General features: G+C 37.9%; 1 protein-coding gene across 4 annotated transcripts; it reads right to left on the bottom strand.

The window, feature by feature from the left end:
• Positions 1 to 870: 870 nt before the first annotated feature.
• LOC124277728 (uncharacterized GTP-binding protein C428.15-like) lies at positions 871 to 17,921 on the bottom strand. Of its 4 annotated transcripts, none has more exons than XM_046713453.1 (14): positions 17,606 to 17,921; positions 15,418 to 15,495; positions 12,157 to 12,216; positions 10,854 to 10,984; positions 10,497 to 10,601; positions 9,844 to 9,942; positions 8,549 to 8,711; positions 8,170 to 8,272; positions 7,481 to 7,615; positions 7,103 to 7,243; positions 6,329 to 6,463; positions 4,900 to 5,091; positions 4,041 to 4,284; positions 871 to 1,634 (listed from the first exon to the last, which is right to left on the bottom strand). In XM_046713453.1, exons 2-14 carry the CDS (start codon positions 15,488 to 15,490, stop codon positions 1,527 to 1,529), a joined length of 1,689 nt encoding a protein of 562 aa, XP_046569409.1. In that variant the 5' UTR covers positions 15,491 to 15,495; positions 17,606 to 17,921; the 3' UTR covers positions 871 to 1,526. The 4 variants fall into 4 exon arrangements, with proteins under 4 accessions (XP_046569409.1, XP_046569408.1, XP_046569410.1 ...); XM_046713452.1 differs by having other exon boundaries at positions 17,611 to 17,921; XM_046713454.1 differs by having other exon boundaries at positions 17,746 to 17,921.
• Between the last annotated feature and the right edge of the window lie 817 nt (positions 17,922 to 18,738).

Raw genomic sequence — 18,738 nt, 5'->3', positions numbered from 1 at the left:
GAACATGTAAGTTTGTAAGCAAAGCCATTTTTGCCAGGTCTTTTAAGTCATGGGACCGATGAACGACTGTTGATGTAGGTCTCCTCTATTTGATTCCAGGTGTTGTCCTATACACGTTTCTCACCAGGTTCATCTATCACTGTCCCGTTCACCCCTCCCCTTTCTCAACTACACCTGAGCATGGTGTACCACCTGGTTAGCTTCTATGGCAATTATACTGTCAATACGAGTTGAAGGTGTACAAGGTGAAGAAGAGCTGTATTAGATCAGAGAAGAATTGCGATGACACCATGGAAGACGCTAGAGGTTGCAAATCTCGATATTTCTAAAAATAAAGCCAATTTTTTTTAAAACACAACAAAACATCAGGGTACTTCTTGGGAAAACCTTTTAAAAGCATTTGTCGAAACAAATATGAAACATCTGCCAAACAACCCCTGAAAATGTTTTCTTATGGTGTAGAGTTTACTCATGCTTTCATGGACCAAAGAGGAATGTTTATGTGAAAGCCAATGCTGTGATCATGTTATGCAATATATCTGGAATGGACTTTGCAGAAATATACTTTACATATAAGGTTAAAGAGGATACATGCAATTGTTTTTTATGTCCCGTTTGGTGTCTTAATTCACCTTTTATCAATCACTAAATTAGTGTTATTCATGAAGTAATGTAGGCCTTTGGTATCTGAAATACCTCTGAAAGGCATGATAATGTTATCTCATTTGTGAACATATGATGCTTTGCTTTTAACACAAAAGTAGCCGTTTAATCACCTTTTTCTCTGGTTGATGACATGAGGATATAATATTTCTGCATGATATATTGTTGAATATATTATGTAATGTAGAAATCAATATACTCTCAAGAAACATTTTTGTAATATTTTTATTACATTGTACAATTTCTTTACCCTTTCCTCAGAAACAAAGTCAACATATCCGTTAGATGTTTGATATCACAGATTCTTCACATTGCAACAAACAGTATAAAATCTATTGCATGTTAGATCAAGTTATTAAAAATATTTATAAATTTGCATATGCATCATCTGCTATCTTAACACATCTAATTCCTGGAACACCCATGAATTTACTTATTCACATGACTTGTCCATGTATGAAAACCTTCCTTCTCTAAACATATCTATATACTGTCAGTAATTACTTTAACAACATAACAACACAACAACATATAGGACTGAAAGAGGGTGGACACCTCTCTGAGGGTAGAATGCCACCTTGTCACCGACTTCTTATTGCTTGTAGTATACATATATCAACCTGCACAACATCCTTGGTATCATTCCCATATACATGTAGGTTTCTGTTTTCCATTTCCCTATCAAAATATAATAAAACTATTCATGGAAAACTGCAGTGTTGAGTGAGTTTAATGCCGTTTTGGACAGTATTCCAGTTATATCACAGTGTGTCTGCAGCAAACTGATGACATAACTGTATGTCAGAGTTAAAAAGATTGGTATATAGTTAGAATATATACAGAATTATTAGATATTACAAATATCAGGAAAGTGCACTTCTTCTTGTAGTCATTATCTTAATAATATGGTTGCTGTCCCCGACCTTCTCATCCTTCTTCACTGGCCTTTTCTTTCCCTCACTGTTTATTGTCTGGGGAGAACAAGTTATAATAACTACAAGCATGCTATAAAAATACAGTACAACCAGAAATTATTGAGAATTTAAAGTTTGTAATTTTTTATATTTTTTTCACTCATTACTCATGTATTAAATGTGAATATTAGCAGAACATAACTCCAGATTCAAAGACAGGTGAACAGTTAGTACTTTGTCAGCAATTTGGGCAGCAATGCAGGCTTCAATGCGGCGGGGCATACTACTGATCAAAGAAGTTAGAAAGTCGTGGTCCATGCTGTCCCAATATCGGACCATCTCTTCTTTCATTTCAGCAATATTTGTCAGATTTGTCTTATTGACACTTTACTTCATAAGTCCCCAAACATTTTCTATTGGATTAGGTCAGGGCTATAGCTTGGCCAATCTAATAGTGTCATATTTTGGGTCCGAAACCAGGCCTGTGAATGCTTTGAACGATGTTTTGGGTCGTTGTCCTGCTAAAAATCCAAAAATGTCCATAGAATACGTGAGCAGATGGAAGTAAATGTCCCTCGAGAATATCTGTGTAGCGCTCACTGTTCATATTCCCTTCAAATACACAGAGGGGCGTTGCCCCTAACACAGATATGCCACCCCACACCTTAAATTTCGGACTGTACTTTGGACGCTGATACAAAGGTTTTTCAGTTTGTTTGGTCCAGAATTTCAGTGTATTAGGAAACAGCCACATAGAACTTTCATCTGAGAAAATCACATTGTCCCAGTTAAAATTTCTATGCTGTAAGCACCAGTTCAATTTTCGCTCCTTTTGTTCAGGTTTCATGATCGGTGATGGAATTCCTCGTTATTTCTGCCAACGCATTGCATGCAGCTCAGTTCTAATTGTCTCCTTACAGACAGCCACAGTTCCTCTATCAATCATATCCAGCCTTAAGTTTTCTAAACTCCTTCGTTTGTTTTTAGAAACAAGAATACCAAGCCGCCTCCTGTCAACGACAGTCAATTTTCTGGGCCTACCTGCGCCTCCCTGGTGCTCAATTCCATATCCATTTGCAATATTTTTCAAAACACGATAAACAGTGGACAAAGGGATGACAGTTCTACTTGATATCACTTTAGCTGATCTGATGTCCTTGTTATAATACTCTAAAATCAACTTCCTCTTCTCTAAATAATCCATACTGACGAGCACTGATAATGCCGTCTGCTAGCAAGTAAACAAAGGGGGATAACTCTTCACAAACTAATGAAAAAAGATTAACGGAGTTGTCTCTCTTGAATGAAACCAAGCACTTGATAGCTGGTCATGGTTGTTTATACTAGGAATCCAATTAAACATATTCCTAAAATTCGCAATAATTTCTGGTCATACTATACATTGATGTCACATTTAAGATCAAATTACGCAATCATGTATTAAAGGAACAAAACCATTTTCAACCATTTTAGACACAGGGTATGAAGCACATGCAACCTGTGCTAGACCAAACTGATCAAGATCATAGAAATGTGTCTCAACTTCCTGCCGGATACTGAGCAGCAATTACTTCATCACTCTGTGGTAGATGAGCATAATACTATATTAAAACGTGCTCAGCAATGAGAGGGCTGAAAAACTGACAGATAGGTTATGAAGTCACTCTGGGGGTCCATCATGTTACTGTATGTTAACCTCCTTGGCTGAGCCATTCATACACTTTATTGATAAGAGCATCACACCTAATCTAAAAACAACCAATTAGTTATTTGGATACATATTTCAAACTTATGACAAAGAACAATGTCATGTTGTTTAGATTGAGATGCATCAAAGGGTACATGGTCAATCACTTTAAAACCAGGTCTTTAAATCTGATTTGATCAAATAAGATGATTTTTCTAATCTGTAAATGAAAGTGGAGGCGTCTAGACATCATTTGGACCAGCATTTCTGATGATACATTTTTCATCAAATTGACAAATCCGCTACATTTGCAGAGAATGATAAAGCGGGGTGTTTTTTCCAGAGAGCTCATGGGAGCCATTATTTTAGTATGATCTTTAGGCACATAAATGGGGATAAGTGTTAATCATGTCATCTAGAATAAGAAGAAAGCTATTTGTTCTGTTCTTTTTATTCAGAATATCATAGTGATCAAACTAAAATTCTGTGAAATAATACTGAATTGTATCTTTGAGGCAGTTTCCTTGGTCGTAATTGCTGATTCTGAACTGAAATCGTTCATCTCGGAAACTTCTCTACCAGATACACTTGGAAACTTTGTCCTGATGTGCCAAATATTCAAATTCAACGTACCTTGTTTTTGTCTACTTTGTCTGAAACATGCAGACTCTCATTGCAATAATAGAAGGCGGAAAGAACTTGCAGAAAGAGAATGGATACATAATGGCCTAGTGATGCATTGTGATCGTCTGAAGGTTTGGTGATGATGAACATACCTCTGCTCGGACAAAGTCTCCAGTGAGAAGGTTGATGGGATAATGCAGCATGATGGTGTGCAGCTGGTCAACTGTTGTGCCTGGCTTCAGGGATATACAGTCTCTCAGGATGACACCTTCCCCATCACCATGACCTTTACCTATTGAACGCAGTGTGTCCAGACACTGCACTGGGAAGGCATATGTTGGTTGTCTGAGACTCACAGCCTTACACAGAGCTTGCTGGACATTGGTTGAGCCATAGCTGTGAGCGAACACAAAGTCACTGTAGAACACTGTGTCATCTACTGAAACATCTTTTGAAAAAAAGTACTTCTACTTAATTGAATGGAACAAATATGCAACATTGCTACATGACATCATGTATTGTTCATGATGCAACACAGTGATAATGCTTCAGGGTTTACTGAGTGTGTCATCATGGCCAACTGGATCTGATGGTAGGGTTGACTGGTGGTTGACTTGGTGGGGTTGACTAGTGGTTGAGTGAGTGTTTGTAGGGCTGGTTTGGTGTTATGTATGCTATATTTGGGATTACACTTTCTCAGTATAGTGCAGATTCTAGTACCTACGAGGGATCTTTGAGTTACATCTGGGATTCAAATCCACAATCTCAGAATCAAGACACCATACAAAATCATATTCAACCCCACACAGCCATCATGGCACCCACAAAATGCCAGTCTGACAACTGGTAGTTAAGATCACATACTTAAAATACCCTTCTGACAAGTGTAAATTGGCATGGTTCCTCCCAACTGAAAGCTATGAATATATATATATAATACATGTGACTAATTGACATAGTGTTTTATTTACTGATTTTGGTAGGGTTGACATTAAAACAGCACATACTCACACATCTAACACATTCTCCTGGATGTGCTGCAGAGTGACTCTGTGCTCCTCTGAGACGTCCAAGCTGCAGACCGTGAAGGAGTTGCTGCCATAAGCGTAGACGATGACGCCTGCCTTGTGTAGGTGCTGGAGCTGACACTCACTGCGAGCACTCACAGGAATACATGGCAGGCCAGGATGAGAGGACTGCAGTCTGAAATTGGACATCACAAATTACACAAAATAATGTACCACATTCCAACTGCCACCAAAACAGTATTCATCTGTCTGTCTGTCATAGTCCCTGAACCACATTATTCCCCAAAGCCCTAAATGAAGCACGTCTACATTTCCTCAGGGTCAGGTTCTGAATCTTCTACCTCATTGGGGCTCCTTTTCAATTTACACAGATTTATTTTTGTTGTATCAAAGACTTAGACAGTGTTTATACAGTTTTACTTGTTTCATTCTCCTTCCTGATGTCAAGCAAGTAGACTGAGAGTGGAAAGTTCCTTATCTTGTTTTTGGACCCCTAAAGTATTAAAATAGGTATGTCTCTGTCAGCTCCTGTTTGGATAATGTTTCAAAAAGGTAGGAGCAACTAAAGCATGCAACAAAAGCATCTATAATTGTCATTCAAAAGAAACTGATCAAATGCATAATTATACAACCACATGAACAGTCTCTTGCCATTGCAAACTCCTAATACATGTAAAGGGAACAAACAGAAAGGGACTGAATACTGATGACTGTAAATATATAAACACACCTTGATTCTTTTACTAGTAAAACAACTAAAACAACATCTTATCCTTCAACACATCATTTCTTGGTTTACAGACTTGTAAGTGAGAAAAGATTATTACAGAAGCATTGGTTAATCCTCACAAACTTATTTGAATATTTGAAAATGTGCAGTTTGTAAAGCCCATGGTGTTAGTCTTCCAGTTTAATATGTTGTACACACATTATTTTTGTGAAGAATGCAAGCAAGCATTCCTTACAATAACAAGACGATTTTCTTATACAATTCTGATATTACCCAGCATAAAAGATATTCAGAGACTTGATTAACTTCTATTTGGATTTAGACCTTCTCAATTACCGTATATTACCGTCTATAAGCCGACCCCATAGATAAGCCGACCCCCAAACTTGACCCTTAAAATCAGTGTCAAAATGGTATGTTTCGTGCATAAGCCGACCCCCACGATGGGGTCCTAATCGCGGCAAACACAGACCACAGACAACTGGCAGTTACTAATAATTATAACTTTGGTCCACATTATTAAAAAAATTCAAATCATTTTCTTCATTATGACATTCATAACTAATGATATAACTTATGCCTGGAGTTTGTCACACACATAACCTGGACGTTACCTGGAGACTGACCTGTTTGATTATACACAAACCTGGTATTCTCTATCAGCCATCTCCCACATACATACCTCTGTATGTTGTCCATGGCAGTATTGGAATCACACTTGTTGAGGACGACCAGCATCGGGAAGCGAACAGCAAGGAACTCCATCACAATGCTATGCAACACGTCATCGTTCCAGGACGACAATCTGGACAGCTCCCTGGAACAACGGTAGATGACATAGCCTGGATAAACTCCTCCTTAAACCAGCAGTCTTCTCATACAGACAAGCAGGCTGTTGGAGGCCCACAAGAAGACAACATGGAAGGAACTTATATCCATTATAAGTCCCAATGCAGGCAAAATGAACATGCACAAGCTTAATTAAAGCATCAGACCAGAACATAGTCACATCAGGACATCCTATCAACCAATCAGATTCCATGTCTTATAGCACCTGTATTTGCTTGAAAGTAAATGGCAATGACCAGTCAACACAATCTATTAGACAATCCAGATCTGTGTTGTTATAAAATATGCACCTTGATTTAAAAAATCAAATCACTGGAACACTTAGAAAATATCTGTCCATGCCCAGTCAACAGTATATATATATGCTCTGTGAATCCTGCAATTGACAAATCTGTATGGCAGTAACTCTTTCGTTTATGAAACTGATGTCGATTTCATTACACAATTTATATTTTAATATGCATGAATTTGTTAGTCCAGTGGAATTGGTACTCCAAAATGCCAGCCTATATTGATGGAAACTTCTTTGTCTTTAAAAGTTAGACTTTGTAATGATATTTACACATTGTGAACTTTACCTGATTCAGTATCACTGAAAAAAACTTACTTGTCTCTTATCCCTGCCCTATCAAGTACATCATGTATTGTGGCCTTCGTAGCATGGTAGCCGGTAAACATGTCCACCAGCTTTTGAGGTCGACGTTTAATTGCATCCCACTTGTCCATGATGTTCTGATAGATCCACTGACTATAACAGAAGTGTTTCATTACACAGATGCACAGGGTTAGTAATTGAATGAGTGATTGCAAAACATGAGTAAGACTAATAGTGAAGAATTCTGAGAAATAAATAAATATCGGAAAGCATGAGCCACATGTGAAGAACATGAGAACCTGCTGATTGTATTCTTTCAGCATCTTTAGTTTCCTATTCATGATACTATTTGGCAGAAGATTTGTGGACTGTTTTAGGGGAAAGTCTCACTGTAGTTCTTGCTGTATCCACAACACGTCTCTGCTGGGGTCGTACTCCTCCGTCTCACGCCCCTTCTCGTCAGTCTTCCCTGAAACATCCAGGATGTGGACCAGGACATCAGCATCCAGCAAGTCATTCAGGAACCTGTGGAGAGCATGCACAGTGCAGTCAGTCTGGTCACCACACATGGTATCACAAGGTGGCCTAATCACATGCAGCTCTAACGGTACCGATTGTTTTTTCTTATCTTAGATTAGACTCAATGGCTGACAAAATCACAAACTCCATTCAACAAAGATGTCTAGAACTATAAGCATTATAACACCATAACAAATACACATATACCATCAGACATATTTCTGCAAAGTGAGTAGTATTCACTGTTGATGAAAGTGGACAAAATTGGCTACTACACTGTGATCAAGTATCACCCCAGGTTCATTAGGAACTGTCAAATTTCCTAACTTGAAACAAGGAACTGTCTGGAAAGCATTTTGTAATGATGATGTCATTTCCCCTGTGGAGGAAGCCTCCTACACCAATGAAAGTTGGGTACTCCAGCATTGTTGGCAGGCATGTGTTGACCTTGGAGGTGATCATACAGAGCAGTCCTTCATTAAAAGCCCCTGAACTATCAGGCATCCTTTGTAGACTACCAACTGCCATGGCATTTTCCGTGTGTGACATTGGTGACCTACCTGTTTCCCCTTCCCAGACCCTCCCATGCTCCAGGCACCAGGCCCGCCACATCCTTCAGCAGTACAGGCACATTGCGATTCCCACACACATTGTGGCCATGAGCTGCAGCAACAAAGCCAGAAGCTGCCATTTATTTACAAAAAAACAACATACAGATGTATAAGATTTTTGGCATGATAGAAAGTCCAGTTAAAGAGTTGAATGGATATATATTATTGCCACATGTTTTGTTCTTATTTAGCTATTTGCGTAATGTATAATCATACACTTATACTCCATGACAGAGTAACATTACAAACACCAAGAAGATTTTGTTCAAATTACACCAAGATATTCAGCTGGTAATGGAAGTACTAATGTAGATACTGAGCCAGCAACCTGCTGCACACATCTTCTCAAGTCTTCTACAAGGACAGGGGGTTGAGTAGAAAGCCTTGCCAATGTTGGGTTCTATAGTGGTGAATGGGTGTGCCCCTGTTTTAGCCATATCTAGGGTTGTAGCTGCATTAAAGAAGGTGGACTTTCCAGCAGACGGCTTCCCCTGAAAATCACAATGTTACAGAGTATTCTAAGATGCCTAGCGGTTAGAACAATCGAAAAAAAATACATTATCAGACAATAAAGGTATAGTTTTTTGATGAAGTAACAATTGAATGACGTTATCCCGTCACTGCGCCATTCTAGTGTGCCCCCTCGTAATCGAACCATTTTACATTACGTCACAATGTAAGCGACGTCACGATGCATGTCAGTTGTCATCGCCTCGTACGCCTCCTAGAGTAAACTACACCGTTGCATCCAGTTTCTTGGTTTGCTGTTGCTTCACGCAGCTAACATCACTGGTGGAAACATTACGTTTATGTTTTACGATGGTTAAAATGTGTCATTTCGACTCACAAGTTTTCAGCGACACGGTAGCGTTAAGTAATGTTTACATTCCCACAATGCAATTGTGGAATGTCGCTTGACTACTCAACTTCCTCTGGATGTACTGATCTAAACTTACGCTGGTAGTAGAAATGCAACGTTCATATTGCCCCATATGGTTTACGTTAATAACAAATGTAATTAAAATAATTCAGAGAAGATATTTAATCCGAACGTAAACAGTCATCAAACTGTTATCATTTGTTTTTTTCTGGTAACGTTCGTCTTAACGTAGGGGGCAGACACATCAATAGAACAGCGCGCCAGTTAGCCCTGTGCGAGGATTCTTAATTTAGGTCACCGACACCGTCGTTTGTTTTCTGCCTTAAATTAATCGTAATTATCTTTAGAAAGTATTAAATTTGGCATCTTAGAAAAGAAATACACTTCGCCCTACCACCATGTATAGTGTTTATTTATTGAAATTGAATTACTGCATGTACCATTTCATTACTTAACTGCACAAATATCATTAGTAGGAATTTTGTTTAAATTACAGGGTTGACTAACAGAATCAGGTTGTCAGGTTTGCTGTCTTGCTTGATGCATGTCAGTGTATCAAAACTGTGTAAATTGATTGTCTGACCCAGATTCAATCAGTTAGACAGTTACAGATAGTTACAGACCCTCCTGTAATTCAAATACTGCTGAGTGCTGTATTAAAAGAAAAAGAAAGAAGCTAACATGCCTTCAGCCTTGCTATTATCGTTTACCTATGTGCAATTTAACACTGGAAAAATACTGACCAGCAGGCCAATAACAAAGTCCCAGCGTCCTCCCGCAGCCCTGGCCTCTGTCAGGATGCGCTGTGGACTGGTAGTGGAGACACCTTCCTCACTGGGCTCCTGTACAATGGACAAATCATATTCAGTTTTATTGTATACATTTTGAAACATTCCAGTAAAATATTATGAAAGATAAATGAGAAAGAATTAGTTTCTGCTTGAGGTTCTTTCAATTAGAATTAGGTTCTTTGGTGTGGGTACAGCAACAACTCACATTCTGGTCGTAGTCTCTGTTAAAAAACTCACATTTTGGTCGGAGTCTGTGTTAAAAAACTCACATTCTGGATGGAGTCTGTGTTCAAACACTCACATTTTGGTTGGAGTCTGTGTTCAAAAACTCACATTCTGGAGGGAGTCACTTTGCACCAACTCACATTTTAGAGGGTGAGAGTCAGTGTTTTATAAGGAAGTCATATTTGGAGAGGTGTGGTGGGTGTGTGTCTGAAGTCAATGCCTTTTGAGTCAACAATTTGTTTTCTACTGGGAGTGAGTCAATGTCTGTTCTAAAAAACTCACAATCAGTTGGAATGTTTCAAGTGACTTTCTTTTTATAATTTGTCTCAACTATGTATCTCAGGATAAACCTGTCCTCGGTAAAGCTGTAATAGATGTACCTCATCCTGCTCCTGTTCTGGGGATGGCTGAACATTGTCCGTGATCCACTGTTGGGCTTCATCCACAAGGGTGAACACCATGCCCATCCCAACATTGTCTTCTGCCTGCAACCATGACAACAACACAAACAACATTACCAACAGACGACGCCTTTGGTTCCAGTATCACATCAGTGTTTGAAATGTAGCAAGGCAAGGGCCCTTCTTATAACCATCATAACAATAGCTATTGATCACCTAAAAATGTAGGCAACAGTTAAAATTGTTAACATTAATTAGCTATCCGAGGTAAAATCTTTTGGGTTTCCCATGATTTGAAAACCGCTGCAGCCAAATCCATTGTAAAATAATACATACAACTGACATGAGGTGCCTTGCAAGCCCATCACACTGGCTAGGGGAGAGTACTGCAGACCTCATGGGTATTTCTATCACTGGGACTTCATCTGGATATTGGGTGGAGAAGGTGATCCGCAGCCACACAGGACCTACATTAAAGGCACAATTTCACACATCTTTGACAATATTTTGGCCTATATTATATATATTGGGGCATATGTACTCACTTTAGCTTCCTATTGATGCAGCAAAAGTCTTATTATCCCCAATGACTTGCCTGAAATCGATAATTGAAACTTCGAGGCGATCAGCATCCAAACAGAGAACACTTGCCATACATGGAATGTAAACAATTGATCTGTACATCAAAAACTGTCACATGTGGTGTTGTCGGTGTTTGCCAAACAGGTTTCAATCACAAGTTGTGTGTAGGATATTCGTAAGAGGGATCCAAGGGACATAACACTATGGGATTTGCTTGAAATCATGTCAGGCCGGGACAGGGCGCGAGAGTCGATTTAATGCAAACTTTTTAATTTAATTTTGTAATCTACATGGAATGGAATACAATATTTGGAAGTTTCCCGGAGGGCTGATAGTTAGTATTAATATTGTAATATTTGTATATAGTTGTACATCACTGCACATCATTGAATATCATTGTACATATTTCTGTCAAGATGTCTTTAAAAAAAGATGACTTTGAGTTTTAGTCCTTACACAGTAATGGACAACATAACTTTGACATCTAGACCGAACTTGAAATAATGTCCAGACTAACTAGTAATCAATGATTACCAGCAACTAATGTCTCATTGTCACAGAGGGCACTCTTCAAAACATTTAGACATTCACAGAAGTTACACTAAGCTACACTTACTTCCAGTGGTGGTATGAAAATATTTTGAGCATTGCATGCTCTGGACTGAAATATTAGGTTTGTGAGCATTAAGAATTGTTTTACAGAACCTTTTGCATTTCTCTTGCTCAATCTCTTCCCGGATAGCCCTGTATTGTAGAGGGTAAAAACTGGCAGTCTGTTAAAAGGCCCTGCACAGCATCAACCAAGTCTTAGTACTTGTTAAATTTCTCAAGCATACCAGGAACCCATATGACACAAAGCTTTGACATATGTGCAAGCACTTATGTATTTTGATTGTTTTACTGTCAGTTAATATCCTTGCCTTGGGAAGATATATGGCACCCTGAACTTGTAATGTTGCCCGGTCACTGACAAAACAACTTGTATCCCCAATAAATGCTATGTCTATCTTAGTATTTGGAGAGCATAATTACTGGTATTAGTAACCAAGTTAATCACCCGAAAGTTCCACTTCTGTTGTCAGTCTGACCATAAAACATGGAGGGTCCTGAGTTATATCTGGAACAGAATGGGGAAACATTTATTGTTACAGTGCTCAAACCATTTACTTCTCTCAGCATGGGAGAGTAAATTAAAATTTTCATTCAACTCTGTTAATTTTGTCAAGCGGTATCATATTAGAGTAAACAATCTAGTAGATAAAGATTTAGATAGTCTTGTTAAACTGTCATTAAATAGCTCATAAAGAAACCACATCAATAGAACATACTTATCCTGAATTCTACCACTCCAACTTACATATATGTTACATGACAACACAGATACACATGCAGCTATGGGGTAAAACATACATGATAAATAATCTATACTTAATATCAGAACAGGCTAATAGACATCATCAATCAAATCATTGTTAATATGTACAAAAGCAACCATAATTCATCAGTTTCTGCAAGTTGTTGTCCTGTGCCTTTTAAAAACCAGTGAGGAAAGATCCATCTTATGTAGTTCCTTCTCTAAATCATCAAATTGTCCATGGAAAGTGACATGGAACTGTAAACATAGGCAGTCTAAGTAAACTTAGGTTCAGTATTATTCGTTACACAGCTATACTGAGTCTAACAAAACCTAGTAGAAGGTCGCGTCAGCTAACCTTTTGGACTGACCAATCAGAACACAGCTTACCAAATCGCGAAAGTAAACATTAACACATACCGTTTGAACCTTTACCTAAAAAACTCGAATGATTCCGAATGCTATTTTCCGCACGATCGCAAATCCGAGTGATATACGCAATGAGTAAACAGTCGCTGAAAATAGCGTTTTTGTCAATATTCAAGGATGTCATCTTGCAAAAATATAAGCAAATAGCAACCATGTCATTAGAAACCCAAAAGCGTATATACTGCAGGTCAAATATTTGTGTCTTATGCGGATTTTCGTTTGTTGATAGATCAGTGTCAGCGACCAGGGAAGAGAAAATCCAAAAACCGTTTTGTAAGTCCTGCCGAGCCCAAACAAATAGTCATTGCCTGACGGTAAAATCCATTCGGCCGTCTCGCGTTTGATTGGATGGTCATAGGTCGCTCAAAGGTTAGCTGACGTGACCTTATACTAGGTTTTGTTTGACTCAGTATAGCATTGTAACGAATAATACTGAGCCTAAGTTTACTTAGACTGTAAACATAGGATATATGAAGTTATTTCTAATCAAACAATTCTCATTATCAGGAAGAGCTCACATCTTGACTTGGCCAGGAATAACAAAAGTAAATATAAATGAACAGAATCTGCTTAGAAAGCATCAACTCTTCACTATAATGCAGCATATAGTACAGACTTCGGACATTAATCAGTAAAACTAAACAGAAATACTGTTATGCTGGTATACCACATACACTTTTCGAATGATACACATTGTAATATCTTGTACGAGATCCTGTATACTGGGTAAAACAATATAAGAAGTTTTGTTATCATCTCTATGGTTTTAGTTAAAATCTACACAGATTTTCATACACAACTGATGTTTCCCTTCATAGTTATTTGACAAAAATGTCATACTCTATTAGGGCTGTGGTGAATACGATACGACTACTGGGTAACGAATACCTATAATTATTCACGAATACAATATTGTAGTGTTCACCAGATATTGCTGCACCATATGCAATGCCCATGCTGACAGTGTTAAAAACAATGACCAGTAATCTCATGAGAGTCAAATGAGGTCCATGCATGTCGGGCGGTGGGGTAGCCCAGTGGTTAAAGCGTTCGCTCGTCACGCCGAAGGCCCGGGTTCGATTCCCCACATGGGCACATTGTGTGAAGCCCATTTCTGGTGTCCCCCGCCGTGATATTGCTGGAATATTGCTAAAAGCGGCGTAAAACCCAACTCACTCACTCACTCACTCCATGCATGTCATAGTTACAGTTGCAGGGACTTACAGGACGTGAATTCCTGTGTCCTATATGCATAAAAATTGACTAAGGACACAACAAAATTATTAGCGCATCCACAAGGATGCAGAAAAAGTCCAAATACTTTTTTGTAAAAAATAAGTAACAATAAGTTATCAAAGAGTTTGCTACTGGCTGGGTTATGGTACCATTAGCAATTCAATTATTGTAACAAATAATGTGCTGATCATAATACACAAGACAATAACAGTATCAATAATAATATTTAAGTGTCTGGGACCCCCATTTTGTTGTCCAGGACCCCTGAAAATTAAGAGTATGAGTCCCAGGGACCTTCAAAAACAGGCCTCAAGGTAAATCCCTGAGTTGACAGTACTGTGTGCGGCCATGGCAAACTGACATGACTTGAGCTACTCTAAGGTTAGTACATATTCCATTCTTGCATATCTCACTTTGAAAAATGATATAAAGGTTCAAGTAGAACATGCTCTCCATCAAAAATCATAAATATTCATGAATATTCAGTTCTGGTGAATGATGAATTGAATTCATAAACAGCTACGGTTCGATTCACCGAATATGCGAGTGAATAGTAACAGCCTTATACTTTACATACTATATATTGTATAAAAATTAAAAAAGAATCCATATCTATCCAACCTAATCTTGAGATTGCCGTTATCAGAACCAATACACATGTTTTTAGGGCCAGACTGAGTTTCTGTGTAGAAAATACCATCAGTGTCAAATAGTAAATAGTTTAGCTCCAAATATATTGCAATATGGCATCGTGCAACGGTATGCTCTTCCTACGGTGCAGTATGTTTTGCGGTACAAGGCCTATGGTTTGGTCCGTTTCGGATCGGTATATGAGAACTTACTTCAGAGACAATAGCGTCCGTCAAACAAAGAAATGCATAGATTTTGACAAAATGATTCGATTTCTAGACATTTTAGAAAAGGATTAAAAAGGTTAATAACATGATGGTCCGAAAACTGAAAATACCGAATTTTTGGATTGCATTTCGGTATACCGAACCGAAGGCCAAATATACCGCGGTATATCCTTTCACCCCTACAGTATGGGTACCTGAATCGCAGTATAATGCAATACAATTTCTTTGCCAATACACAGCCCTATTAATCAAGGTAACAAATATAAGACAAATCAGAATGAGCTTTTCTGTTCTATGTAACTACTGTACTACCAACAAAACCACCATTAGAAATATACTGAAATATAGGGGACACTAACTAAAGAAGCCTAACAAGCTCTGTATCTTACATTTGTGTCTGTAAATGTAAACACCAGTTGCAAATATTTATTCAATGACATACCTGTAAAATCGTCTCCATAGATAGACTTCAAAGCTTCTATTTCATCAGTCTGTTCTTCTGTCTGTCCAGACATATTTCCTGCATATTTTAAAGAGAACAGTTTTCAGAAAGCATTCCCAAACATGCAAACCTGTACTTACATAGTTCTTAAAGGTAACATGCAACGTAAAACACAACTTTGCAGATTCTGATACCTTTCCGTATGGACTTATCGAAACAAATCATCAAAAATGCAAATTCAACTTATAAAGTCGAAAAATAACGCGATGAAAAAACACACCCGAAATCGTAGTTCAAACGATTCACTAATTTTCCCCAAGCGCTTGGGGGAATTCAAGTGGTTTCAACAGCTGGGCTGCGCTCATAGCACGGGCGCAGTGAAATAGGTTCTCGCAGCTTGGAAGCGGGTTGTCCGGTGAATACTCGGTGAAGGCTTTGGTGTGAGCTATTTTTCTAATGTTTTGTTGATATTTCACAGGCGCGAGCTTTTTATATTATGACAGTAGATTAACTGTTTATATAATTTCATTTGTCTATTTCACCACACGTTCTTCTTACTGAGTCACTTTCTCAGTTCGATACTTGAAAGCAATGTCATTATTTAGCGTGACAGAATTTCTAACTGTGATATAGATATGTCGTTGTCACAGACAAAACTCAATGTCTGTTTTATTGACACGGTTTATGCCCGGACTGTCGACAACAAGAAATAAACCGTCCAAATTACTTGTCGACAGTCCGGGAAAAGGGTGGTGATGTTCTACATGAGTGACTTCACTCCCAGTGTCATCGAAATTAACAAACCAATTAAAACAGAGTGAGATATATATAGTAGACAATATAGTTATTCAGTCAATATAACAACATGCATGTATCATATGTCACACAATATAACATATTTGTATATATATTTCATAAAGCTCACACAATATATTTGTGTGTGTGTTTTATATAAATAAGTGAATTCTGCAGGTGTATAAGTAATAAATATATAAAAGATGAGTCCAGTTATTTCTTCTTGCCAAAACTCCTTTATATATGGACAGGTTGCATCTGTACATCTCCAGTATGTTTTTTGAGCTCTGCGTCTGTTGACTCTGTACTTGAATCCATTGTGGTAAAGATTTTGACCTCCATGACTGTTGTCAATCAATGTAACGCGCACCATAGCGTTTGCCATTTTGACATGGGTCTCTGTCACATTATGTAATTACACAGGCAGGCAGGTGTGATACTTGTACACATGACATGTTATGATGTCTGTTGATTGCAAAATGTTATACACAAAAAATGAGCATGTATTTACAAAACCCAACATCTCTATATATACACACACAATGAACCGTGAGGGCATCTGCAAATGAACCAGACGTTACACTTGAGTGCACACCCACCTGCTCTGACTGGGTTCGGTATCCCGGCTGCTTCGTTTCTTGGGAAGTAAACCCAAGTACGCAATATTGCCCTTTTGATTTGCGATTGTACGCTTATAATTTTGTTTATATGTTTTTTCATAACCAGCAATGTATATTATATGTCATGAATAAGTGATAACTGTGTTTTAATTATGTTTGATTTTTTGGTTGTATGTGACCTTTAACTGTTTCACTGGCAGTCTTGAATTTGGTGAGTATATACAAAAACATCTATATCTTTATGGATAAGAACTTCATTGAATTTAGCAATGTTTAGATGAAGATTCTTTGTGTTATCTAGCTGGAGTGACTACGCCAAGTGATGAAAGGTACATATCAAATGTTGTGATAAGCAGCAGATTACCATTAACAACAACATGTGCATAACAACAACAGATACATCACACAGATTGATGGTAACTTTACATTGGTGAAAACGTATGGAAAGTATGTACTTATATCAAAGAACATAATACTTGAACAGCCAAAGCAAACAGCAAATCAGCAAATTAGTTTGCCATATTTTGGGCGTGACAAGTGGATGTGTATGTTTATATACCTCTCACCACTTGGAGGATGGAAACACCTCAGCTTGATGACGGTGTTGGAATCACTCTACATCGAAAGGTAGCCAAATCGCAAATTATGCAACGATCCGTACGTTGTCATCCATATTAGTCCATAAAGGTATATGTTCGTAGTTCTTGATTAATTATATATTACTTTATAATGTAGTGGTCTTGGAATGCCGATTACAAGTAAGAGTTATTTACCTCACCTTTGAATAGTTCAACGTCCGCATTGACTTGTAAAAGGATACGTCTTAATAGATATTAACATTGTGTTGTGAAACCGTGTCCCGTTAGTAAAGGGAGGTAACTGAATATAGCAGACGATAAATGTCTTTACATACAATATTTACTGCAATGACTTCTGATTTGATCCCAAAGTTCAGGTGCCACCTTTACGTATGTGTCGCTCATCGCATCATGTAAGTTCTTATATTCTGAAACTAAAACGTTTCTTTCCTAGATGTGGAATAACCTTCCTTGATATGGAATAACTATACACACGTTGACAATGTTTTCCACTGAGAGAACTCTTCAAGGGAAGCAACTCATGTTTACCGCCTTCCTCGTCCTTTCTAACACGAAAATGTCACACACCCCAAAAGCATTTCGCAAAATGTTCCGGAAAGTCTTTTAAAAATGTTTTATTCAAGTTCTAGAAACGTTTTAGAAATATTTCTCTGAACGCATTTTTATAACATGTACAATGGTTTTGCAAAATATGCCATAAATTCTTCTTTAGAAAAAACAGTTTATTCCAAAGATTTTGTGTTGTTCTTTAAATATTTAAGAACAATTTTCTGTAAACATCTGGTTTACACTATTCAGAGACTAAAATAACCCAATTAATAAATAATTGGCGTTTTGTTTCTCATATTGAAAATGTAGTAAACTAATTATTAACGATACTCAATATTATGTATGTAGATGAGTGAGTGAGTGACTTTAGTTTTACGCAATAATCCCGGCGGATTCCTAGTGTTTGTCTTACCTTGTTGGCGTGTTATATGTGTGTTATTTATTGTATGAAAATAATTTAATCATTTAATTAATGTTTGAGCTCTGTAATTTACACAAGAATTCCCTCACGGGTAATAAAGTATTGTCTTTGTCATTGTCATATATCGGAAAGCCTGAATATTGTTGACGAAAGTAACCGAGATTACAGACAGACAGACAGACATGACGTCATAAGGACCCCCGCGTCACATATGCATCAAAGGAACGTTTCGGGAAAGTACGTCACAATTGTTATGACGTCGTGGAGATTCCAATGTTACCATGACGAAAAAACAACCAAATATTGGTCGCCAGCCCACCATGGCGGACTATGTGAG

Source organism: Haliotis rubra, unplaced genomic scaffold (genome assembly GCF_003918875.1).
Source record: "Haliotis rubra isolate DU_JTF1 unplaced genomic scaffold, ASM391887v1 Scf226, whole genome shotgun sequence".
In the NCBI taxonomy this organism is placed as follows: domain Eukaryota; kingdom Metazoa; phylum Mollusca; class Gastropoda; order Lepetellida; family Haliotidae; genus Haliotis; species Haliotis rubra.
The sequence above is the reverse complement of the archived record's forward strand: the minus strand, read 5'-3'. Positions and strand labels throughout refer to the sequence as shown.

Excerpts from the sequence above, each read along its gene's own strand:
- LOC124277728 (XM_046713453.1), bottom strand. The coding sequence starts at position 15,490 with ATGTCTGGACAGACAGAAGAACAGACTGATGAAATAGAAGCTTTGAAG. Across the intron at positions 10,602-10,853 it reads CAAGGCACCTCATGTCAGTT|GCAGAAGACAATGTTGGGAT; the intron begins GTATGTATTATT and ends TCATGGTTGCAG. Across the intron at positions 4,285-4,899 it reads CAGGAGAATGTGTTAGATGT|CTATGGCTCAACCAATGTCC; the intron begins GTGAGTATGTGC and ends GTTCGCTCACAG.